The 24,507-nt window shown below is 43.1% G+C and overlaps 3 protein-coding genes across 3 annotated transcripts; 2 read left to right on the top strand and 1 right to left on the bottom strand.

Moving 5' to 3' along the window:
• The first annotated feature begins 5,326 nt into the window (after positions 1 to 5,326).
• Positions 5,327 to 7,437, top strand: LOC142373071 (tripartite motif-containing protein 16-like). Its single transcript, XM_075456137.1, has one exon. It carries the CDS (start codon positions 5,406 to 5,408, stop codon positions 7,080 to 7,082), a length of 1,677 nt encoding a protein of 558 aa, XP_075312252.1. The 5' UTR covers positions 5,327 to 5,405; the 3' UTR covers positions 7,083 to 7,437.
• Positions 7,438 to 8,577: 1,140 nt separating this feature from the next.
• Positions 8,578 to 10,423, top strand: LOC142373072 (tripartite motif-containing protein 16-like protein). Its single transcript, XM_075456138.1, has one exon. The coding sequence runs from the start codon at positions 8,659 to 8,661 to the stop codon at positions 10,141 to 10,143; it is 1,485 nt and encodes a 494-aa protein (XP_075312253.1). The 5' UTR covers positions 8,578 to 8,658; the 3' UTR covers positions 10,144 to 10,423.
• A 1,401-nt stretch (positions 10,424 to 11,824) lies between these two features.
• Positions 11,825 to 24,058, bottom strand: pum3 (pumilio RNA-binding family member 3). The gene is made up of 18 exons (XM_075455250.1): positions 23,976 to 24,058; positions 22,129 to 22,219; positions 21,834 to 22,046; positions 21,455 to 21,644; positions 20,805 to 20,880; positions 19,304 to 19,397; positions 19,148 to 19,214; positions 18,875 to 19,049; positions 18,002 to 18,105; positions 16,578 to 16,656; positions 16,364 to 16,462; positions 16,210 to 16,263; positions 16,044 to 16,124; positions 14,739 to 14,881; positions 14,440 to 14,662; positions 14,016 to 14,103; positions 12,452 to 12,542; positions 11,825 to 12,368 (listed from the first exon to the last, which is right to left on the bottom strand). Exons 2-18 carry the CDS (start codon positions 22,199 to 22,201, stop codon positions 12,239 to 12,241), a joined length of 1,980 nt encoding a protein of 659 aa, XP_075311365.1. The 5' UTR covers positions 22,202 to 22,219; positions 23,976 to 24,058; the 3' UTR covers positions 11,825 to 12,238.
• Positions 24,059 to 24,507: the final 449 nt, after the last annotated feature.

Below are 24,507 nucleotides of genomic sequence, written 5' to 3'. Positions count from 1 at the left end.
ACCGGGAACAAACTTAATATATTAGAATATAGCAACAAACCACAAACTGTGTGTGAACATTATTTAGCCAGAGTCTCATATCTGTGTGCATTTGTTTTACTTTAGCGTCAGAGAGAGACTCTACTGTGGTTTTGCTGCTTTCTTTCTCATGTTTTTGTAACTCTGAAGCCACTCCATGTTTTTTTGGTTTTTTTTTCAGGCTCTGTTCACAGTAACGTGGGGTAAAAAACCGAGTTTAGCCCAGAAATGCAGATGCTCGGTGAGGAGCGGGGCCACACAGCAGAGGTACAAAGAGAAGAGAGCAGTAAAAGAGTAGTAGAGACTCTGTAAAGACTTTTGGTTGAAGTGTAATGAGTGCAAAGATGGGATCCAAGAACCAAGAGGAGAGTTATTTAAGGAGCAGATGGATTAATGGTATTCGTAACATACTTAGTAACAGGGATAATGAAAACGGCACAACACCAGACCAAACAAAGCCAACATGATGCTGTTACTGTGTGTGATTTCATGTATTTCCTCCGGCAAAATCTATGGAATCGCCACTTTTGGCCCATTTAGCTTTTATTTAGCAGAGATGGGGACTCGAGTCGCTGTTTTGATGACTTGTGACTTGACTGGACAAAAAAATAAAAGACTTGAGTCTCGACTCGGACTTGGAAGTTAAAGACTCGGCACTTGACTTGAGACACGATGACTTGAATGACTTGAGTGTTAAGCATCTAGCATAACTTGATCATTTGAAGATCCATTCTGACCAGTAAGTGCTCGTCAAATTAGCTAATATTATCCTGTTAGCCTAGTCGGTAGTTAGCTAACGTTAGCTTGATATGATACGGGGGGGGACAGGTTGGACACATTGGCCAATGATGTTTACTGACAGTTACTTATATCTTTGTGTTTTCACTTTATTAAGATCAGATTCTGCAGGTAAAACTGCAATAATAAGGTGAGTTGACTTTGACTTGACTTGCCAAAGAAAAAATTACTTGGGACTTGCACATGTGACTTGGTCCCATCTCTGTTATTTAGTAAAAAAAAAAAACTTAACTCATCACAGAACTATTTAGTTTAACTGCTGGACATTCTGGCTTTTTAATATTGTAACATACTGAAAAATAAGCTGTAATATTTGGCTTTTTTTTTTTTCAAAATAAAATATATTCTTGAAATGCAAATTACTCTGCAGCTGTTGGCTGAATCGGTGAAAACGTGCCTCCTAATGTGAGAGCTGTCAGTGGAAACCATGGAAAGAGGAAGGTGATGCAAAATGTGTTGGTTGTTCCCAGTCAGCGGGGTCTTAAATTCAGAACATTCGCAAACCAAATGGGAATATTACCAGAGGGATCGGGACGTAAAAGGGAAAAGAAACGGGAGTCTGTGACCAAATGTGAGAAATCAGTGGAGGGAAATGGGATTTCCACCTAAACACAGGGTGCTTGCGCAAGTCTTGAAAGTCTTAATAAGTATGGAATTTTGTGTGAAAGTCTTAATAAAGTATGGAAAATAAATGTATGGTAGAATTTTAAAATATGCTCAAAGGCATTGTGAAATGAGAAATAGGAAGGTAGGCTATAAAACTATAATTTTACTAACTGCTCACGTACTGTATTAGCCTAATGGGATGAGATGTGAGTGAAGAGACTGAATTTACATACATCCATTCATCCATCCATTCATTTTTTTTTTTATAGATAGTTTTTGTGACACTTGTTTGATGTGAAATTCATGTACTTGTGATTTTCATGTTTTGAAACGTTTTCATCGGTAAAAGCATAATTTACTGTGAATAATGCATCTGTTCATTGAATACTAGCCTATAAAAATGAACATTTCTAATAAACACAGTTGGTACAGTCTCAACCAATGAAGTAGGCAGTAGGCACACAAGTTACAAGTACATACAGTTAAGGTCTTGGGGGAAAAAAGTCTGGAATTTTAATTTGGAAAAAGAGCAAGCACCCTGTAAACGGTTTCCATGAAGCAGTCCTGGCCTGTGAGAGTGATAACTGGCTCTCAAACTTCACTTTTGTTACAGATCTGATGAGAAAGTGGTGAAATCAACACCAAACACCAAACAGTCTCTCTCCAAATGAACATTAATGGTGGAAATTGATGTTCCGTGACAAAATTACAGTCTCAGGAAATATTTAGAGGAAGAATGTTGAACTTCCCCAACTCCTCTGTTCACTGCGTCATCGTCCAGCTGTCGGTTTGTGTTCAGACGCTCAATCAGAGCATGTTATTCACTTAAATTAATCCATGTTAAAGCCGTGTGTGTCCCCCCAACATCTTCCCCTCCGCTCACACGCCATCCATCAGGCTCCAAAGCTCGCATGTAATCCAGGACTGAGGGGTGAACGACGACAGCGGGACGGAAATAAATAAGAAGTTTAAGAGCCGCCATCTGGGCTGTGGATCGTTCTGTGTCTCTGGCTCAGAGCCACTCGGGTTTCTCATCAGAGGCCTGTTGGATGAAGGAGGGTCTGAGGTCAGGTGCCCACCTTCCCAGCTCCTGACCTCACGTGGGAAACCGTTTCAACGAGTTAAACTCTGCTTTTTCCTGACGGGCAGCGAGAAATCCTCATTTAAATCCCTGAACTGTTTTGACCTTTAATGTGTTTGCAAGCAAACTTGAAATTACAGCTTGGAATCTGTTCTTTAGCCTGAAGCTGCTTTACAGCAGATTACCGTCACTGAATTTATACCCAATCACTCAGATCCACTGGTGCTGCCCTGCAATGTGTTGCCAACTTCTGCTTCTGTTTCTCATTTCTTTTGGCTCAGCAACTGTTGCTTTAATCCTGCAGTACATTCTGAAGTTCCTCCTAATTATTTGGGATTAATTTGGGAAGAAACTCTGCTTTAATGAAGAAGCACGAACACATCTCTACATTTTCACACGATCGAGTCATCTTGCTGGGTTTCCACCAATGCATTTACCCACAATGCATCTCGCTCCTGCCCGAGCCGAAATCAGCCGGCCTGAAGCTGATTTCTCTTAAGCTCTAAACTCTGTAAACTTTAGCAACATTTGAAACATTTCAGGTGAGAAAGTAGTCGTTTAGATCCCCAACGTGTTGAAAACCTGACAAAATACCGGCTGTTTACTATTTTGTTCCCACGAATTCGGCGCTACTAAAGCTAGCCGCAGTGAGCAACGCACTTCCGGTTATTTTCACAAAATAAAATACCCGTTGCCTTTTATCATAGGGAAAGCCATTAAGATACAATTGGTGCTTTTGTTTTGAAAACAGGAAGTGAACCTACCCTCGTTGTAGCTAGCTTGAAACTGCCGTTTTGACAGGAAATGACGATCGGCGACGTCACGTTACGTTGCATCTTGGGTAGTTTGAGTATGAGTAGTAACCTCATGATGCATACCCAACATTTCAGAGAATCTAGTATGCATCCGGGAACTTCTCCCTTACTCAAACTCACATACTAACTCAAAGTTAGTATGAGTAGTAGGAGTAGTATGAGAAGTATGCGGTTTCGAACACAGCCCTGGTCTCGCGGGCCTTTAGGTGCTCCTTAGCTCTTTGCATTCCTTCTGTTTTTGGGAGGTGCCAAATTGTTGATCTGGTCACCTCTAAAGCTTCAGCTGCCAGCTGGGCTCCTCCTTTTTGGATCCACATCATTTTGTGATTATTTATTTAGATATTTAGGAAGTGTGTGTATATATATTTATATTGGTGTATTGTAGTTAGGATATTTACAAACTGAAGAGTAGTTAAAAGGGAGACTAAAAAAGTATTGTACGTCTTCCCATTCCTTCCGGTGTTTTGTACTTTGTGATTTAATTTTTAATTTTTTTCTTTCTTTTGTATGTACAAATAGTTACATACATTTTCTTTTTTTATACATGTTCAAAAATAAAAATCATCAATCTAATCTACTACAAAGATCAGAAATCTGTTTAATATCTCTGGAATATATCGAGGAAACGGGCCGCATGTTATTGGTTGCATTGAAGCTGTGAAAAGGAGGATGAAGAGGCTGAAAGCCTTAACGCACTGTTGTCGTTAAACCAATCAAATTAGAGCGGAAAGTCGGCGTTCTGATTGTATCCTGGCTGCTTCACTTCAAACTTTCTGTGATGTTCTCAACCAGCAAAACCTTCAAAAGCTTCCAGACCTGCCGGCAGCTGGAGTTGGACGCTCAGTTTTTTTTTTACCCTCAGTGTTTTACAGACCTGAAAACATGTCGGCGCGCTAAAAACTGCCGCAAAGCTGCAATATTTTTGTGTTGATGCTGCTAATTTTGAACTTTTTCAGTAGAGTCAAATCACTGTGCTGGAATGTACATTTCCTCTCGTTTCTGTATTAATTCTCAACAAGAATGTCGGGTCCCCACGAAGTAAAAAGTGGAATATATTAGGGTGTTATTATCTCGTTAACTCGTTAATTATTTAACGCAGATGAACATTTTATCGCACATTAACGCAGGTTTTTAATTAATTTATTTTTTGGGGCTTGTTGCTCACAGGCTTTTATTTTGTAAAAGTCTGCTGCTCACAGGCTTTTATTTTGTAAAAGTCTGTTGCTCATAGGCTTTTATTTTGTAAAAGTCTGTTGCTCACAGGCTTTTATTTTGTAAAAGTCTGTTGCTGTCTGCTGTGGAACAGGAAAAGAAAGTAATCGGCGGATCCACCAAACATGGAGAAGGGTACGGAACTTTTACTCGGCCATTTTCATTTTAAAGTTCTTCCAGACGGCGGAGTCGACAGAACCAAAGTCATCTGTAAACACTGCCAAGTTGAATTGTCTTCTCAGCGTAGTAGTTCCAGTCTAAAATATCACTTAAAGGCAAAACACACAACTGATAGCAGCAAGTCATTCAAGGAAACAGACAGTGGAGCGAGGCTTCTACATAAAAACTACAGAAAGATGCTGATGTTAAAAGTGTGTTTGCACAACAAATGTTATGGCACTTTCATTCATATGGCAGCACATTTAAAATAAAGCTAAATGCTAAAAGCTATACACTACTTTTGTATCCATTTTTGGATTCTGCGTACAAATGCGATTAATCGTGATTAATCAGGGAAATCATGTGATTAATTAGATTAAAAGTTTTAATCGTTGCCCGGCCCTAGTTTCTAAATGTTCTTCCTGATTTTTCAGGCTCAAAACTCTGCTGCATTTACTGTGAAAGTGAAGCTTCTTTCCAAAGGGATTAAAAGAAGAATCGACCCGTGTTTTAACCATGAAGTCTGCTGTGAATCAGCTCCGACTCACTTGTTGTTCCCTCCCCTTCAGATCTGCAGCTCATGATGGGCGTAACCAACAGAATGTGAACCGACCGGTTCTGTTCTCTGCACAGACACGTGATTTATAGCTCAGAGCTCAGATAAGTTTCAGCTTTCAGGAAGTGAAACTCACTGAGTCGCTGATCTGAGAGGAGAAATGGCGCAGAAAGGAGTTCAGCTGGACCGAGAAAGTTTCTCCTGTTCGATCTGCCTGGATCTGCTGAAGGATCCGGTGACTATTCCCTGTGGACACAGCTACTGCATGAGCTGTATTAAAGCCCACTGGGATGGAGAGGATCAGAGGGGGATCCACAGCTGCCCTCAGTGCAGGAAAACCTTCATACCGAGGCCTGTCCTGGGGAAAAACACCATGCTAGCTGATTTAGTGGAGCAGCTGAAGAAGACTGGACTCCGTGCTGCTCCTGCTGATCACTGCTATGCTGGAGCTGAAGATGTGGCCTGTGATGTCTGCTCTGGGAGGAAGCTGAAAGCCGTTAAGTCCTGTTTATCCTGCCTGGCCTCTTACTGTGAGGAACACCTTCAGCCTCATTATGATTCAGCTCCACTCAGGAAACACAAGCTGGTGGAGCCCTCCAACAAGCTCCAGGAGAACATCTGCTCTGATCACGGTGAGGTGATGAAGATTTTCTGCCGTACCGATCAGAAGTGCATCTGTTATCTCTGCTTAATGGATGATCATAAAGGCCACGACACAGTGTCAGCTGCAGCAGAAAGGACTGAGAGGCAGAGAGAGCTGGAGGGGAGTCGGCAGCAGATCCAGCAGAGAATCCAGGACGCAGAGAAAGATGTGAAGCTGCTTCAGCAGCAGCTGGAGGCCATCCATCAGTCTGCTGATAAAACAGAGGAGCACAGCCAGAAGACCTTCACCCAGCTGATCCGTCTCCTCCAGAAAAGAAGCTCTGATGTGAAGCAGCAGATCAGATCCCAGCAGGAAGCCGAAGGGAGTCGAGTCAAAGAGCTTCAGGAGAAGCTGGAGCAGGAGATCACTGAGCTGAAGAGGAAAGATGCTGAGCTGCAGCAGCTCTCACACACAGAGGATCACAGCCAGTTTCTGCACAGCTGCCCCTCAGTGGCAGCACTCAGGGGGGCTACACACTCATCCAGCATCCAGATCCGTCCTCTGAGGCACTTTGAGGATGTGACAGCAGCTGTGTCAGAGCTCAGAGATAAACTACAGGACATCCTGAGAGAGGAATGGACCAACATCTCACTGAGAGTCGCTGAAGTGGATGTTTTACTGTCAGAACCAGAACCAGAACCAAAACCAACGAGCAGAGCTGGATTCTTAAGATATTCATGTGAAATCACACTGGATCCAAACACAGCACACAGAGAGCTGTTACTGTCAGAGGGGAACAGAAAAGTGACAGTAATGGAACAAAATCAGTCTTATTCTGATCATCCAGACAGATTCACTGGATGGTGGCAGGTCCTGAGCAGAGAGAGTCTGACTGGACGTTGTTACTGGGAGGTGGAGATGGGAGAGAGAGGAGTTGGTGTAGCAGTCGCATACAAGAACATCAGCAGAGCAGGATGGACTGAATGTGGATTTGGATTTAATGACAAATCTTGGTCATTAGATTGTGTCTCAGGCAGTTATTCATTTAGGTACAACAGCATGGAAACCTCCATCTCAGGTCCTCGGGCCTCCAGAGTGGGAGTGTACCTGGATCACAGAGCAGGTATTCTGTCCTTCTACAGCGTCTCTGGAACCATGACTCTCCTCCACAGAGTGCAGACCACATTCACTCAGCCGCTCTGTGCTGGGATCTGGCTTTATTCTTCTCCTGGAGACTCAGCAGAGTTTGTGTAAAGTGAAATAAATGTATTTAGTCAGCTTGTTGCTGACAGCTGGTTGCTGGGATGTCTCTGCTGCTGTTCTGCTGTTTATTTGCTGCTGTTTCCTGTGTCTGTGCAGCCATGGAGGATATCACTGCTGATGAGGAGTTTGATTGACAGAAATATTAAAATCTAAACTTCTCTGAGCTCTAAACATCAGTGGGATCCTGGTGTCGGTGTGTCTGTATGTTGTTGTTTCTCTTCCACTTCATGGAGCCCAGCAGAGGAGTCAGCAGACCTTCCTTTATCACAGACTCTTTTCAGATCTCATCACTGTGGAAATGGGAAAATAATCCTGGAGTTACGCTGACTTTGGTTTTGTTCATTTCTTCAGGCTGTGTTTGAGAATAAAGGCGCTCAGGCCAAAAATTCACTTTAAAGCTCCGTTTCTGTCTCATATTCTGTGTTTATATTCATGTTTGAACATGTTTCAGTGAATCAATGCAGCTGTTAACTCGCTAGTTATTTAACACCGATACACATTAACGCATTTTTAAAAGAAACATTTTTGTTGGGGCTTTTGTGCCTTTAATGGATAAGAAAGTTCAGAGAGACAGGAAGCAGGGGGCAGAGAGAGGGGGAACAACATGCAGCACAGGGCCGTCCGATGCGGGACTTGAAAGTCTGTTGCTCACAGGCTTTTATTTTGTAAAAGTCTGTTGCTCACAGGCTTTTATTTTGTAAAAGTCTTTTACTCACAGGCTTTTATTTTGTAAAAGTCTGTTGCTCACAGGCTTTTATTTTGTAAAAGTCTGCTGCTGTCTGCTGCGGAACAGGAAAAGAAAGTAATCGGCGGATCCACCAAACATGGAGAAGGGTACGGAACTTTTACTCGGCCATTTTCATTTTAAAGTTCTTCCAGACGGCGGAGTCGACAGAACCAAAGTCATCTGTAAACACTGCCAAGTTGAATTGTCTTCTCAGCGTAGTAGTTCCAGTCTAAAATATCACTTAAAGGCAAAACACACAACTGATAGCAGCAAGTCATTCAAGGAAACAGACAGTGGAGCGAGGCTTCTACATAAAAACTACAGAAAGATGCTGATGTTAAAAGTGTGTTTGCACAACAAATGTTATGGCACTTTCATTCATATGGCAGCACATTTAAAATAAAGCTAAATGCTAAAAGCTATACGCTACTTTTGGATTCAGTTTTGCGTACAAATGCGATTAATCGTGATTAATCAGGGAAATCATGTGATTAATTAGATTAAAAGTTTTAATCGTTGCCCGGCCCTAGTTTCTAAATGTTCTTCCTGATTTTTCAGGCTCAAAACTCTGCTGCATTCACTGTGAAAGTGAAGCTTCTTTCCAAAGGGATTAAAAGAAGAATCGACCCGTGTTTTAACCATGAAGTCTGCTGTGAATCAGCTCCGACTCACTTGTTGTTTCCTCCCCTTCAGATCTGCAGCTCATGATGGGTGTAACCAACAGGAGGGGAGCTGATAGGCTCTGTTCTCTGCACAGACACGTGATTTATAGCTCAGAGCTCAGATAAGTTTCAGCTTTCAGGAAGTGAAACTCACTGAGTCGCTGATCTGAGAGGAGAAATGGCGCAGAAAGGAGTTCAGCTGGACCGAGAAAGCTTCTCCTGTTCGATCTGCCTGGATCTGCTGAAGGATCCGGTGGCTATTCCCTGTGGACACAGCTACTGCATGAGCTGTATTAAAGCCCACTGGGATGGAGAGGATCAGAAGGGGATCCACAGCTGCCCTCAGTGCAGGAAAACCTTCATACCGAGGCCTGTCCTGGGGAAAAACACCATGTTAGCTGCTTTAGTGGAGCAGCTGAAGAAGACTGGACTCCAAGCTGCTCCTGCTGATCACATCTGCTCTGTTCACGGTGAGGTGATGAAGATTTTCTGCCGTACCGATCAGAAGTGCATCTGTTATCTCTGCTTAATGGAGGATCATAAAGGCCACGACACAGTGTCAGCTGCAGCAGAAAGGACTGAGAGGCAGAGAGAGCTGGAGGGGAGTCGGCAGCAGATCCAGCAGAGAATCCAGGACGCAGAGAAAGATGTGAAGCTGCTTCAGCAGCAGCTGGAGGCCATCCATCGCTCTGCTGATAAAACAGAGGAGCACAGCCAGAAGACCTTCACCCAGCTGATCCGTCTCCTCCAGAAAAGAAGCTCTGATGTGAAGCAGCAGATCAGATCCCAGCAGGAAGCCGAAGGGAGTCGAGTCAAAGAGCTTCAGGAGAAGCTGGAGCAGGAGATCACTGAGCTGAAGAGGAAAGATGCTGAGCTGCAGCAGCTCTCACACACAGAGGATCACAGCCAGTTTCTGCACAGCTGGCCCTCAGTGTCAGCACTCAGGGGGGCTACACACTCATCCAGCATCCAGATCCGTCCTCTGAGGCACTTTGAGGATGTGACAGCAGCTGTGTCAGAGCTCAGAGATAAACTACAGGACATCCTGAGAGAGGAATGGGCCAACATCTCACTGAGAGTCGCTGAAGTGGATGTTTTACTGTCAGAACCAGAACCAACGAGCAGAGCTGGATTCTTAAGATATTCATGTGAAATCACACTGGATCCAAACACAGCACACACATGGCTGTTACTGTCAGAGGGGAACAGAAAAGTGAGCTTTATGTTTCCACATCAGTCTTATTCTGATCATCCAGACAGATTCACTGGATGGTCTCAGGTCCTGAGCAGAGAGAGTCTGACTGGACGTTGTTACTGGGAGGTGGAGTGGAGAGGGAGAGGAGTTGGTGTAGCAGTCGCATACAAGAACATCAGCAGAGCAGGATGGACTGAATGTGGATTTGGATCTAATGACAAATCTTGGTCATTAGAGTGTTACTCAAACAGTTATACATTTAGGTACAACAGCATGGAAACCTCCATCTCAGGTCCCCGGGCCTCCAGAGTGGGAGTGTACCTGGATCACAGAGCAGGTATTCTGTCCTTCTACAGCGTCTCTGGAACCATGACTCTCCTCCACAGAGTGCAGACCACATTCACTCAGCCGCTCTGTGCTGGGATCTGGCTTTATTCTTCTCCTGGATCCTCAGCAGAGTTTGTGTAAAGTGAAATAAATGTGTTTAGTCAGCTTGTGGCTGACAGCTGGTTGCGTTGATGTCTCTGCTGTTCTGCTGTTTATTTGCTGCTGTTTCCTGTGTCTGTGCAGCCATGGAGGATATCACTGCTGATGAGGAGTTTGATTCACAGAAATATTAAAATCTAAACTTCTCTGAGCTCTAAACATCAGTGGGATCCTGGTGTCGGTGTGTCTGTATGTTGTTGTTTCTCTTCCACTTCATGGAGCCCAGCAGAGGAGTCAGCAGACCTTCCTTTATCACAGACTCTTTTCACATCTCATCACTGTGGAAATGGGAAAATAATCCTGGAGTTACGCTGACTTTGGTTTTGTTCATTTCTTCAGGCTGTGTTTGAAATAAAGGCGCTCAGGCCAAATATTCACTTTAAAGCTCCGTTTCTGTCTCATATTCTGTGTTTATATTCATGTTTGACCATGTTTCAGTGAATCAATGCAGCTGTTAACTCGCTAGTTATTTAACGCCGATACACATTAACGCATTTTTAAAAGAAACATTTTTGTTGGGGCTTTTGTGCCTTTAATGGAAAGTTCAGAGAGACAGGAAGCAGGGGGCAGAGAGAGGGGGAACAACATGCAGCACAGGGCCGTCCGATGCGGGACTCGAACCGGCTGCAGCGAGGACTATAGCCTCTGTACATGGGGCTGTTTTATTATTTATTTTATTATTGTAAAAGTCTGTTGCTCACAGGCTTTTATTTTGTAAAAGTCTGCTGCTGTCTGCTGTGGAACAGGAAAAGAAAGTAATCGGCGGATCCACCAAACATGGAGAAGGGTACGGAACTTTTACTCGGCCATTTTCATGTTAAAGTTCTTCCAGACGGCGGAGTCGACAGAACCAAAGTCATCTGTAAACACTGCCAAGTTGAATTGTCTTCTCAGCGTAGTAGTTCCAGTCTAAAATATCACTTAAAGGCAAAACACACAACTGATAGCAGCAAGTCATTCAAGGAAACAGACAGTGGAGCGAGGCTTCTACATAAAAACTACAGAAAGATGCTGATGTTAAAAGTGTGTTTGCACAACAAATGTTATGGCACTTTCATTCATATGGCAGCACATTTAAAATAAAGCTAAATGCTAAAAGCTATACACTACTTTTGGATTCATTTTTGGATTTTGCGTACAAATGCGATTAATCGTGATTAATCAGGGAAATCATGTGATTAGATTCAAAATTTTAATCGTTGCACAGCCCTAGTATTAATTCTCGACGAGAATGTCGGGTCACCATGAAGTAAAAAGTGGAATATATGCATATACACGTCGTGTTTTGGACCTTAGACCTGCTGGGGATCTTATTTTTTCCTCTCAGCTGGCTTTGGAACCAGCTCAGTGTCACCCAGGGAAGAAGGAACTTTGTAGATTTCTGCTCAGCCGATCCAAGCATCACAGCTGATGGATGGAACAGCGCTCCTCTTTTATAAATGAGTTCAACACTGGTCACACAGAGACTCAGAAAAACACTGAATTACATTTTAATTGAAGCATTGCAAAATATTTTTTCAGCCAGTTTTCTGAAATACTAAAAAATAAAGAAAAAAAAAAAACTTTTTTTTATCCCAAAGAGAAACAGTTTAAATACTAATTATAATTATTCATAAAAAAAAGTCAAGATCCAACTTTAAAGGCGTTATAATAACGGTTAATAACTGTTTGTTTAGTTCAGAGTGATGGAATTAATTATACTTTAGAGCTTTTTTTTCCCCAGTTGATTCAAAATTGATCAACAACAAAATACAAAAACTATCTGAACCAGAGGACGACCCGCTGGGCTCTGACTGGACTCATCTGAGGGATTTAGGTTGTTAATGGTCCAGACTTTGATATTTTACACACACATATATATATTTATAAACTTCACTGCAGGGGGAATTCTTTTAATTCGGCATCGGGCCAGTTGGATGGATATCTGAACACCTTGAACGAAGCGACCCTGTAAAGCTCCACCACAGATTCTCAAAGACTCGTTTCCCCTCGCAGACAGAAAGCTGAAACATATTCGGGCCGTGTTCGCTTCTTAAAGAGTTCTTAAAGAGTTCTTAAAGAGTTCCAACGCCTGCGTCTACTTGTTCAGGTTCTCCAGCAGGATTTCGACTCCTTTGTTGTCGCTGATGCTGCTGAGCTGCGGCTCGATGGACCGGAGCGCCGCCTTCACCTCCGCCGCCACAGACGCGTCGCAGCTGTTCAGAAGGCTGCGAACACAACGGAAAAACACAAAGTTTTTAAGGAGGAACTCCAGCCGCGTTTTAAACTCCAGACGTCCACGCACACGCACCTGCAGAGCACCATGGCGCCTCTGTTGGCTTTGAACCAGGTCTGCATTTTATCCGTCCCGACCGTGTCCACCAGAATCCTGCCGAACCGCTCTGAGGGCGAAAAGCAGGCGTCAACACGCAGAAAACTGACCAGCTGTCACAGGCCCTGAACGCAGCACAGCCTGGATCATTAACACTGTGGGAATCTTACTCTGTGTTTGTGTGCGTGCGTGCATGCTCGCTCGCGTGCTTGTTCGCGTGCGTGCGTGTTTGTTTGTTCGTGTTTCTTTGTGTGTGTGTGTGTGTTTGTTTGTTCGCGTTTGTTTGTTTGTATGTGTGCGTGCGTGTGCGTGCGTGTTTGTTCGTGTGTGTGCGTGTTTGTTTGTTTGTTCATGTGTGTGCGTGTTTGTTTGTTCGTGTTTGTTTGTTCATGTTTGTTTGTGTGTGTGCGTGTTTGTTTGTTTGTGCGTGTTTTTTGTTTGTGCGTGTTTGTTTGTGTGTGTGCGTGTTTGTTTGTGTGTGTGCGTGTTTGTTTGTTCGTGTTTGTTTGTTTGTGTGTGTGCGTGTTTGTTCGTGTTTGTTTGTGTGTGTGCGTGTTTGTTCGTGTGCGTGTTTGTTTGTGTGTGTGCGTGTTTGTTAGTTCGTGTGTGTGTGCGTGTTTGTTAGTTCGTGTGTGTGTGCGTGTTTGTTAGTTCGTGTGTGTGTGCGTGTTTGTTAGTTCGTGTGTGTGTGCGTGTTTGTTAGTTCGTGTGTGTGTGCGTGTTTGTTAGTTCGTGTGTGTGTGTGCGTGTTTGTTAGTTCGTGTGTGTGTGCGTGTTTGTTTGTTCGTGTTTGTTTGTGTGTGTGCGTGCGTGTGTTTGTTTGTGTGTGTGCGTGTTTGTTAGTTCGTGTGTGTGTGCATGTTTGTTAGTTCGTGTGTGTGTGCGTTTGTGTGTGTGCGTGTTTGTTAGTTTGTATGTGTGTGCGTGTTTGTTAGTTTGTGTGTGTGCGTGCGTGTTTGTTTGTTTGTTCGTGTGTGTGCGTGTTTGTTTGTTCGTGTGTGTTTGTTTGTGTGTGTGTGTGTGCGTGTTTGTTTGTTCGTGTTTGTTTGTTCGTGTGTGTGCGTGTTTGTTTGTGTGTGTGTTTCTTTGTTCGTATGTGTGCGTGTTTGTTTGTTCGTGTGTGTGCGTGTTTGTTTGTGTGTGTGTTTCTTTGTTCGTGTGTGTGCGTGTTTGTTTGTTCGTGTGTGTTTCTTTGTTCGTGTGTGTGCGTGTTTGTTTGTGTGTGTGTTTCTTTGTTCGTGTGTGTGCGTGTTTGTTTGTGTGTGTGTTTCTTTGTTCGTGTGTGTGCGTGTTTGTTTGTGTGTGTGTTTCTTTGTTCGTGTGTGTGCGTGTTTGTTTGTGTGTGTGTTTCTTTGTTCGTGTGTGTGCGTGTTTGTTCGTGTGTGTGCGTGTTTGTTTGTGTGTGTGTTTCTTTGTTCGTGTGTGTGCGTGTTTGTTTGTGTGTGTGTTTCTTTGTTCGTGTGTGTGCGTGTTTGTTTGTTCGTGTGTGCGTGTGCTTGTTTGTTTGTGTTTATTTGTTCGTTTGTTCGTGTGTTTTTCTAACCTTCTTTTCCAGCCGCTGCCAACACGGCGTCCTGCTCGATGAGCCACTTCAGCACCAGGTGTCCTGCTGGATGTTCTGCCATGTGAAGCTGCCGCGAGAGACAACCAAACAATTCAGTAAAAAACGCTCCGACCCGTTCTGGAGGCTTCTTAAAGGGATAGTTTGCCTCTTTTGACATGAAGCTGTATGACATCCCATATCAGCAACATCAAACAACACCAAAACGAGGCTGGAACTCTGCTCACAGGACGCAGCAGGGGGTAAGAAGATGTTCATAAATGATGTTGCTGATATGGGATGTCATACAGCTTCATGTAAAAAGAGGCGAACTGTCCCTTTAACGTGCTACTTATGGTACAGATTTCCTCCACATGAAGCCCTTCTCAGACCCTCGTCTGGACTTGAAAACCATAAACCCGCTCACATCGCCTTTGATCCCTCCTGGCACCAACTCCTGATTGGCCAGCTGAGCCACCGCCGTCATGGCGGGCCGCAGGTCCCCGCACGCCGACGCCAAGATGTCGCTGATGGCGACGCTGGTGGCCTTGTCCGTCACCATGGTAGCGGCGTTGTCGCGCAGGTACTCCAGCAGCGCGGGGGAGACGACCTCCAGCAGCTCCTTCCTCCGCGTGGCGGCGTCTTTTTTACTGGAGGCAGACAGAAGCTTTAGACCTCAGAGGGCCGGCGGCGCCGACCGACCCAGATCACGTTCAGAGCCGTTACCTGTGTGCGTTCCCGTCTCCTTGCTCCAGCACCTTCATGATCTCCGGCAGCTGGTGAGCCGGGTCTCTGGGGCTCAGCAGGTACAGCAGGACCTTCTTCCCGTACTTATTACCGATGACCTCGCTCAGAGACGACAGGATCTCCTGCGCAGATGTTTAACAAGCAGATATCAGACTAAACTCACTTTAAATCATGCATCGCATCACACTGGATCCTGTAGAGAACTACAGGCACACTTAAAGGGATAGTTCGCCTCTTTTGACATGAAGCTGTATGACATCCCATATTAGCAACATCATTTATGAACATCTTCTTACCCCCTGCTGCGTCCTGTGAGCAGAGTTCCAGCCTCGTTTTGGTGTTGATGAAAGTAGTTCCGGCTAGTTGGCTGGGGTTTAAAAAATAAAGCATTTTGCTTCTCAAAACAATATGCGTTCAAAAGAGTAATACATTTGCATCACAAAATGGTTCTCCAGGAAAAAGTCAGACCTCACAATTGCTTGGCCCTATTTTCTCTCCCTTCATATCACTGCCTGCTGTGTAGACCGTGCAGCAAACACCGCAACTGTTAGGTTTTACTCTTTGCGAGATTAATTATGATGTAAAATAAAATCTGGAAATCCCAATTAATCCTCTGTTTGTTGACATTTGGTGAAATAAGCTGGTAAACTAAACTTTATTTGTGTTAAGATTGACTTTTGGACGGATCGAGTTATGCTTTGAAAGGTGTGACATTCAAAATATGATTAAACACACATAACGTAGATTTTTCTGGTATTTTAACCTGATTTGGTCAGTTTTGGCTGCCTTTAATACATTTACATTGTGGTTGTAAGTCTAGTTTACCAGCTTATTTCACCAAATGACACCAAAACAGAGGATTAATTGGGATTTCCAGATTTTATTTTACATCATAATTAATCTTGCAAAGAGTAAAACCTAACGTCTGCACTTCGGTGTACACAGCACGCAGTGATACGAAGGGAGATAAAATAGGGCCAAGCGATTGTGAGGTCTGACTTTTTCCTGGAGAACCATTTTCTGATGCAAATGTATTACTCTGTTGAACGCATATTGTTCTGAGAAGCAAAACGCTTTATTTTTTAAACCCCAGCCAACTAGCTGGACTACCTTCATCACCACCAAAACGAGGCTGGAACTCTGCTCACAGGACGCAGCAGGGGGTAAGAAGATGTTCAGAAATGATGTTGCTGATATGGGATGTCATACAGCTTCATGTCAAAAGAGGCGAACTGTCCCTTTAAACACACTTATCAGAGCCAGAACCTGAGTTGGAACACTTACTGAGAGAACCGCTTGTCTGACCAGCCTGGTGTCGTCCACACAGTCGAATATCGCCAGCAGAACCAGGTGACCGAACTCCCCCTGTGGACAGTCGACAGCGAGCAGTTTAAACCGTTTGCTTTTACTAAAGAACATCTGATTAAACGCGGCGGCGGCGCCCACTCACCGTGGCAAACTTCACCATGTAGGTCTTCATGGTTTTGATGATAACTTTTCTGTCCTGAAACATGGAAAAAGAAAAGAAAAAAAAACGGCTGAAACAAAAACACTTGAGGCTTTTAGGAGTAAAGACTCCCAGGAGTGGTCCGGCGCGTTCCCACCTTCGCTGTGCCGTGCCACAGGCAGTGCATGGCCACTCGGGCGCCGTCGTGCGTGTGCGCCATGTAGACGACCGGCTCTCTGATGGACTCGATCATCTCCTGCTCACGCCGCGGCGAACGTGAAATAAAGAGAGGAAACACAAACGCGAGCGGTGAATAGACGGAGGAAAACCGGCAGAGGAACACACGTTCAACAACAGAAAGAGCTGCTTACGGATCTCTGTTTGTCGGGCGCAAACCGGAAGTAATCCAGGAAGACTTTGTGGACCAGAGAGTGTTTGATGACCTGCTCCCTGAAACACAACAGCAGCAGAAGTTTGGTGTACAGAGGACTTTACGGTCGGTGTGAGGCTGATACGCTGCATCATGATCGGTCCGTAACCTGAACTGTGCGGCCATGTTCTTTTTTAGAGAGAAGATGCTTTCTCCTGCAGCCTTTTTCTAACTGTGCTGTCATTAACTTTAACCTTTAAAGGGATAGTTCGCCTCTTTTGACATGAAGCTGTATGACACAACTGCCTAACAAGTACCATTACAGCCAGATATAGGGACTTGTTTGAAGACAATACATCTGGAATATCTTGTTAAATGAAAAAGTCTTGAAAACAAATTTTTATCTCAAAAGTCCTAAATATCACATTTTATTTCAAGAAATCTTGACAAGATGATTTTCACTAGTTCCATTGGCAGATTTTTTTTTTGCTTATTTCAAGCAAAAACGTCTCGTATTTGTTGTTTTTCTTATTTTTGGAGAGGCATTTTTTCCAGTGTAGCAATATCATTTATGAACATGTTCTTACCCCCTGCTGCGTCCTGTGAGCAGAGTTCCAGCCTCGTTTTGGCGTTGACGAAAGTAGTTCCGGCTAGTTGGCTGGGGTTTAAAAAATAAAGCGTTTTGCTTCTCAAAACAATATGCGTTCAAAAGAGTAATACATTTGCATCACAAAATCGTTGTGCAGGAAAAAGTCAGACCTCACAATCGCTTGGCCCTATTTTCTTTCCCTTCGTATAACTGCGTGCTGTGTAGACCGAAGTGCAGACCGAGCAGTGATACGAAGGGAGAGAAAATAGGGCCAAGCGATTGTGAGGTCTGACTTTTTCCTGCACAACGATTTTGTGATGCAAATGTATTACTCTTTTGAACGCATATTGTTTTGAGAAGCAAAACGCTTTATTTTTTAAACCCCAGCCAACTAGCCGGAACTACTTTCGTCAACGCCAAAACGAGGCCGGAACTCTGCTCACAGGACGCAGCAGGGGGTAAGAAGATGTTCATAAATGATGTTGCTGATATGGGATGTCATACAGCTTCATGTCAAAAGAGGCAAACTATCCCTTTAACATGCTAACTGAGGCCTGGAGAGTCTGAGATGTAGCTCTTTCGAATGTTCGTCCACACTGAAAAATGGTGAACTTCAAACAGTTTGGAAACGCTACTCTAACCTTTCCCAGGTTTTTATTTAATGAGTAAAGACCTGAGGCTGTATTCACTTCGTTCTAAAAACCAACGAGGACCGGATTATTGTTCTTTTTGGGTCATCCTGCTGCGAGTAGCAGGAACTATTGTTTGAATTAACGACTAAAAGTCTGCATAAATGTTGCTGCTCCTCCAACAAAGACGTTAATCTGTGGCCTTACTTCTGGGCCATGGGAGTGAGACTCGTCTTCATCTCGTCTATGATGCCGGCCAGCTTGTCCGGGTTGGCCTTCAGAACCTTCTCAATGGTGTTGCACTCCAGCGACTGAGAAGAGAAAAAGTTCAGACACGGTCAAACACGAGCGTCTTTCCAAAACTGAGCCCGTCCGGGTTAGGTTTAGGGTTTCTCAGCCTTCATGTTGCCTAAAACATCAACAGAATTAAAGGTTTCCTCTCCCAAACAGACCAGGAGAAACTCCTCCATGCATTCATCTCCAGCAGACTCCATCACTGTAACGCTCTTTTAACTGGACTTCCCCAAAAAGAGCATTAAACATCTGCAGCTCATCCAGAACGCTGCTGCTGGAGTTTTAAGCCAGCAGAGCTCTTAGATCCAAGGACTCAGGTCAGCTGGTCCAGTCCAGAGTCCAGACTAAACATGGAGAAGCAGCATTTAGCTGCTATGCTGCAAACAAGTGGAACAAACTGCCAGTGGAGATTAAACTTTCACCAAATGGAGACATTTTTAAATCCAGGTTAAAAACATTTCTGTTCTCATGTGTCTATGCATGAAATATCTTTGAACTTATCTGCTTGTTTTTAATCATTTAAATGATTTTATTTGTTTCTCTTTATATTCTTTTATGTAATTTTAATGCTTCTTCCACTCCCTGCTGCAATGCTTTTATTTTATGTGAAGCACTTTGAATTGTTTTGGACATGAAATGTGCTACAAATAAATTTGATTTGATGAAAAAAAGCACACAGTCGTGCAGAAAAACTCCCTTAATGCCACCACACGGATTAAAAAGATTAAAACCAAAAAGAAAGGAGAAAGCTGTGAAAGTCTGAACAGTTTGATGCTGAGAACGCACCTTGCAGACGGTGTAGGTGTTCCCGTACAGCTCATCGGTCATCATGAGCCTCTGGGCGAGCATGGCCTTGTCGTTGTAGGCGTACTCTATGATGGACGAGGCGTCGGCGTGCCGGAGCATCTGCCGCACTTTACCCTTAAACGTTTGGATCACCGCCGCCACCAACTCCTTGTTCCTGAGGAGGGAAAGCGGGACCCATGCATCACACGTCCACACGCAGAGACAAAGAAAAAGAGGCGAACTATCCCTTTAATTCAGTCTGAGCCGACTCACCCGTACATCAGGAACTTTTTCACCACGTGTCTGCCGTACTGAGACTTGCACAAAGGGAGGATGTCGTCTGCAGGAGACAACAACACACTGTAAATGCCCCAGAATATAGATCATTCTGAGCTGTAAACATAAAAGAAAAACAGAGGCCCCGCCCACCTTTGAGGTCCTCAAACACTTCCTGTCTCTGCTTGTGGCTGCCGAACTGGATGAAGCACTGCAGCACCCGCACGGCGTCGTGAGCAAACGCCATCTGGAGGCAGCAGAGGACGCTCGCATGATTAATGCACACTACTACTACTACTTCTTCTTTATCTATAAAGCACTTTAAAACAACAGCAGCTGTACAGACGGAAATCAAGACAACAGAAACAATAAAACACGATAACAGAAGTAAGAGCAAAAGTCTCAACATGTGTTAAAAGCCAAAGAATAAAAATGTGTCTTAAGATGAGTTTTAGGCACTTCTGATATGTAACGGCAGATCGTTCCATAGTTTGGGAGCTAAACACTAAAAGCTCCGCCTCCTCTGAGCTTTAGTTTAGACCTCGGTACCTCCAGGAGCAGCTGAGCTGAGGCAGCGAGCAGCTCAGAGGTGAGATGGGGCGAGACCATGTTCCAAACCGCATACTTCTCCTACTACTCCTACTAACTTTTTGAGTTGGTATGCGAGTTTTAGTAAGCAGAAGTTCCCGGATGCATACTAGATTCTCTGAAATGTTGGGTATGCATCATGAGGTTACTACTCATACTCAAACTACCCAAGATGCAACGTAACGTGACGTCGCCGATCGTCATTTCCTGTCAAAACGGCAGTTTCAAGCTAGCTACAACGAGGGTAGGTTCACTTCCTGTTTTCAAAACAAAAGCACCGATTGTATGGTAATGGCTTTCCCTATGATAAAAGAAAACGAGTATTTTATTTTTGTGAAAATAACCGGAAGTGTGTTGCTCACTGCGGCTAGCTTTAGTAGCGCCGAATTCGTGGGAACAAAATTGTAAATAGCCGGTATTTTGTCAGGTTTTCAACACGTTGGAGATCTAAACGACTACTTTCTCACCTGAAAATGTTTGAAATGTTGCTAAAGTTTACAGAGTTTATAGCTTAAGCGAAATCAGCTTCAGGCCGGCTGAATTCGGCTCGGGCAGGAGCGAAATGCATTGTGGGTAAACGCTCTGCATACTGTCTGATCGATGAGTATGCAGTATGCAGTATGTAGTATGCTGTTTCGAACACAGCCCAAGTAAACTTTTAAAAACAAATAAAAGAATCTTAAAATGAACCCTAAAATGGTTAGAAGCCGAGCAGCAGCGTTCTGGACCAACTGGAGACGCCTGAGGGAAGACCGGCTGACTCCAAAGTAAAAAGCGTTACAGTAATCCAGCCGAGTTGTAACGAAGGCATGAATTACTGTTTCAAAATCTCGTCTTAAAAGCATTTGCTCAATCTTTGCCAGCTACCTGAGATGATAGAAACAGGACAGATCCGACGCCTCAACACTGAGACGTGGGAGCGTTTTATTTGGCGATTTATTCGTGTTTCCCAGAGCTCAGTTATCGATTTGATCCAACAAAACCTAGTTTTCGGTTCCTGCGACAGTGGACACGTTTGGAAAGCTGCCAAACAAAATGAAACAAAGGAAACGCAGGTACGACGCACCTGTTTGACCTTCCCCCGGATCAGATCATGAAGCTCCTTCATCAGTTTCTTCTTCTGCTCATCGTCACATTTCTTCCTGTTGACACAAATATTGAGCAGGACCAACAAGTTTAGTGTGTGTACCTACTTATTTAGGATTGCTTTTAATACCCAGTGATGACACTTTTATTTTATCTTATTTGATTTTGTTGTATTTTATTGCTTTCACTGTTCTTTTTTTAAATCATATACTTATTGTTTTTTCATGTTAATATAACATCCAACAATTTAAACATCCAAAACATATGGCAGAAAAGAAAATAATAATTAAAAAAGATACATTAACCGCAGTAATTAGTCAGCAAATTACTGTGCAATGAATACGAAATAATGAAAATAATAAAAATAAATAAGTTAATAAACACCTATATAAATAAAAATAATAATATATTAAAAAAAATGTAGGTTACATCTTGCACTAACCAACTACAAATAATTTTAAATAATTTTCATTCTCTCATTCTCCCTCCCTCAACAGTTTGCTTTAAGTGTTCTTTTATTGTTTTTATTTGTTTTTACTTATTCTTCTCTTTATTTATTACCTGCTGTAAAGCACTTTGGTACACCGTAAGGATTGTCTGTAGCGGGCTGTATAAATAAAGTACATTTACCTCCTGAGACTTTCCCACACTTGTTTGGAGCGACAGATGATCTCGAACATGTCCTTCCTGTCCGCCTGCTGTCGGCTCTTCTTCAGCTCCTTCTTCTTCTGCTGCCTGTTCATCTTCAGCTCTTCCTCCGTCAGCTTCTTCTTGTTCTCCGCATTAAACTCTCCTTTCTTCAGCTTCTTAGCCGCCGGACCTGAGCAGAGACGCGAACACAACGAGAGTCTCAACGTGAGGATGCAAACCCCCCCAGAACTGTTAGAGAATCAAAGCCTCCGATGATCAAACTCATGGCAGAAAAACCAAAACATGACCTCTGATGGAATCAATTAGTGCCTCGGTAAAAGGTTAAGTTTATGTTGTTTTAACAAAGACGTGTTCTCACCTCCACCGTCTCTTTTCTCGTCTCTATTTGCAGGAAATTTCCTTTTCCCCTGTGGCCCTTTTCCATCTTTGAAGAAAGCCGATTTTTGGTCTTTCTTGCCTCCATCTCTGGCCTTCCCCGGCCAGCTCTTCTTCTCTGCGTTAAACGGTTTGAAGGGCCTTTTGCCGCCTGGTTTGCCGCCTGGTTTCCCTCCAAATTTGGTCCCTATATTATCTGTACGGAGTGAGAAACATGAGTGATGGACCTGCTTTAATGCAACGGTGAGTGTCGCTGGTTTATGCGTCACATTTCTCACCTTTTCCTTTCTGGTTCAGCTTCTTTCCACCTTTAGGAGAGAAGGGCTTCTTAGCTTTACCTTCCATTTTCATGTGTGACCTTAAGAGATACTGAGACAAAAAGGAAAGAAACCAGGGTTACAAAGAATTTCAACATACGACAATCGCATCACTTCAGGTCTGTCGTGCGATTTTAATGTCAGCAGTTAAATATATGAAGCACTTCAGATGTCAGGTGAATAATATGTTGGAAAGCAAAAACACATTCTAACATTAACACGCATACTTTAAAGGGATAGTTCGCCTCTTTTGACATGAAGCTGTATGACATCCCATATCAGCAACATCATTTATGAACAACAAAGGGAGAGAAAATAGGGCCAAGCGATGTGAGGTCTGACTTTTTCCTGGAGAACGATTTTGTGATGCAAATGTATTACTCTTTTGAACGCATATTGTTCTGAGAAGCAAAGCGCTTTATTTTTTAAACCCCAGCCAACTAGCCGGACTACCTTCATCAACGCCAAAACGAGGCTGGAACTCTGCTCACAGGACGCAGCAGGGGGTAAGAAGATGTTCAGAAATGATGCTGCTGATATGGGATGTCATACAGCTTCATGTCAAAAGAGGCGAACTGTACCTTTAACAAATACACAGAGAGGACACGAAACTATTTCATTCATTCACGTTCATGAATGAACGTGCAAATTCTCTTCAAGGTGAAGGAGAGAAAAACTATTTTGGGATCACAAACCACAAAAGAAATAGAAATACTATTTTTACCAATACTATAAAGTATTTGTTGCTTTTGAGAAAGCTTGAATTCTTTGTTTATTCGTCCACAGATCAGCTTTGCAGGATGGAACCTTGTCATCGACCCTTTTTTTCCCTCCATAAATTCTCAGTTGGGCTGAGATCTGGACATGTCGTCGAGTTCTGAAGAAAAGTTTGAATGCTCATTTCTCCGTGAAAAGACGCGTCATCATCCTGAAACGTTTCCCCATTTCAGGCATACTGCTTTGGGTTTTCTGTCCTGACGTTCTGACGTCTTCCTTGGTCAACCTGTACAGTACGTTTGCCTTCTACAACCTTTTCATTTTGTTTGTGCAGCGGACTGGAAACGAACTGGGAAAGTTGTGTGACGATTTCAAAGGAGTTTAAAATCCATTCCATTGTTTTTAATGACACTTCTCATGTTGGGGGGCACGTTTCCACTCAATCGGCAAGGTGCAACAGCTTGTTAAATCCTGTAAAGACTCTCTTTTAACTGCACTTATTTGTGCATGAATGTTCAGCTGTTAAATTAAACATCTGTGACTCATTTGATCTCATCTTAACTCAGAAAAGAGAAAAGCTCGCATGAACAATCTCTTAGAGTGGTGATCCCATCATTTTAGCCAGAGCTGGTTCAACAGGGAGTTATTGTGTACTGTGTGAACATTTGGGCACATCAACAATAAAGATAAAAACGTTCTTTGCCATCCACTCAGTGTCCGTTGTTTTGGTTCATCGAGCTGCACAGTAAAGTTAATTCAACTAAAATCACCGGTTCTTACAATGTGAGACGTCGTCAGACCTCTCAAAACAGCATGTAAATACTTTGAAGAAACACTTTTCATCGGTGCTTAATTTTCTTTAATAGTTTTAGTGGTAAAGGATTGATGTTTCCGTTCTAACGCAGCACGTTTATTGTAAATTTCTTAGTGTTGTTGCCACTTTAGCTTCAGGGCTTGGGCTCATTTTGCCAAGCTAACTAGCTAACCAGGTAACCACATAAACAATGGAGGCTATCTGAAGCTATTATACAAACGTGGAAAATATGATACAACACGATAACGACTTTAAGGGACATTTTTACATTACTTACCTTTCAGAAGCAAATACACGCTGCGCCGACTCTCTCCATGCGTTGATACCAGCACGGTTTACGGCAAAAAGCATCCAATCAAATTGAGCAGTCGCTGCCGCAAAATGTATATATTTGCGACAGCTTCTTTTTTTTGACTGAAAGCAGTACAATGTTAATTTACAATGTTAATAAATCGTGATATTTAGACATTCAAGTATGTAGATAATGAAGATATAATATAATATATGATAAGTCGTTTTAAGTCTATTGCAGTTCTGTTTCCGTTGGTCTCTGAAGTGGACATTTTTGTTTACAAGCAATATTTAAAGGGACAGTCTTCGTTGCTGCGGTTACAGCGAGACTCACACTAAAATTAATTTTAGAATAAAGAAAAAAGCCTTTCAAGAGTCTTCAAAAAATAAATATAATTTTAATAAGCTTTTTATACCTGTAGAGTTAGTTTAAAAGTTAATGCCTATTTTGTTTCATCTGAAACGGTCAAGACAAGCGTTGAGAACGACATTAACCATAATGCCTTGCAGCGAATGGC

This window comes from Odontesthes bonariensis, chromosome 22 (genome assembly GCF_027942865.1).
Source record: "Odontesthes bonariensis isolate fOdoBon6 chromosome 22, fOdoBon6.hap1, whole genome shotgun sequence".
NCBI lineage: Eukaryota > Metazoa > Chordata > Actinopteri > Atheriniformes > Atherinopsidae > Odontesthes > Odontesthes bonariensis.
The sequence above is the reverse complement of the archived record's forward strand: the minus strand, read 5'-3'. Positions and strand labels throughout refer to the sequence as shown.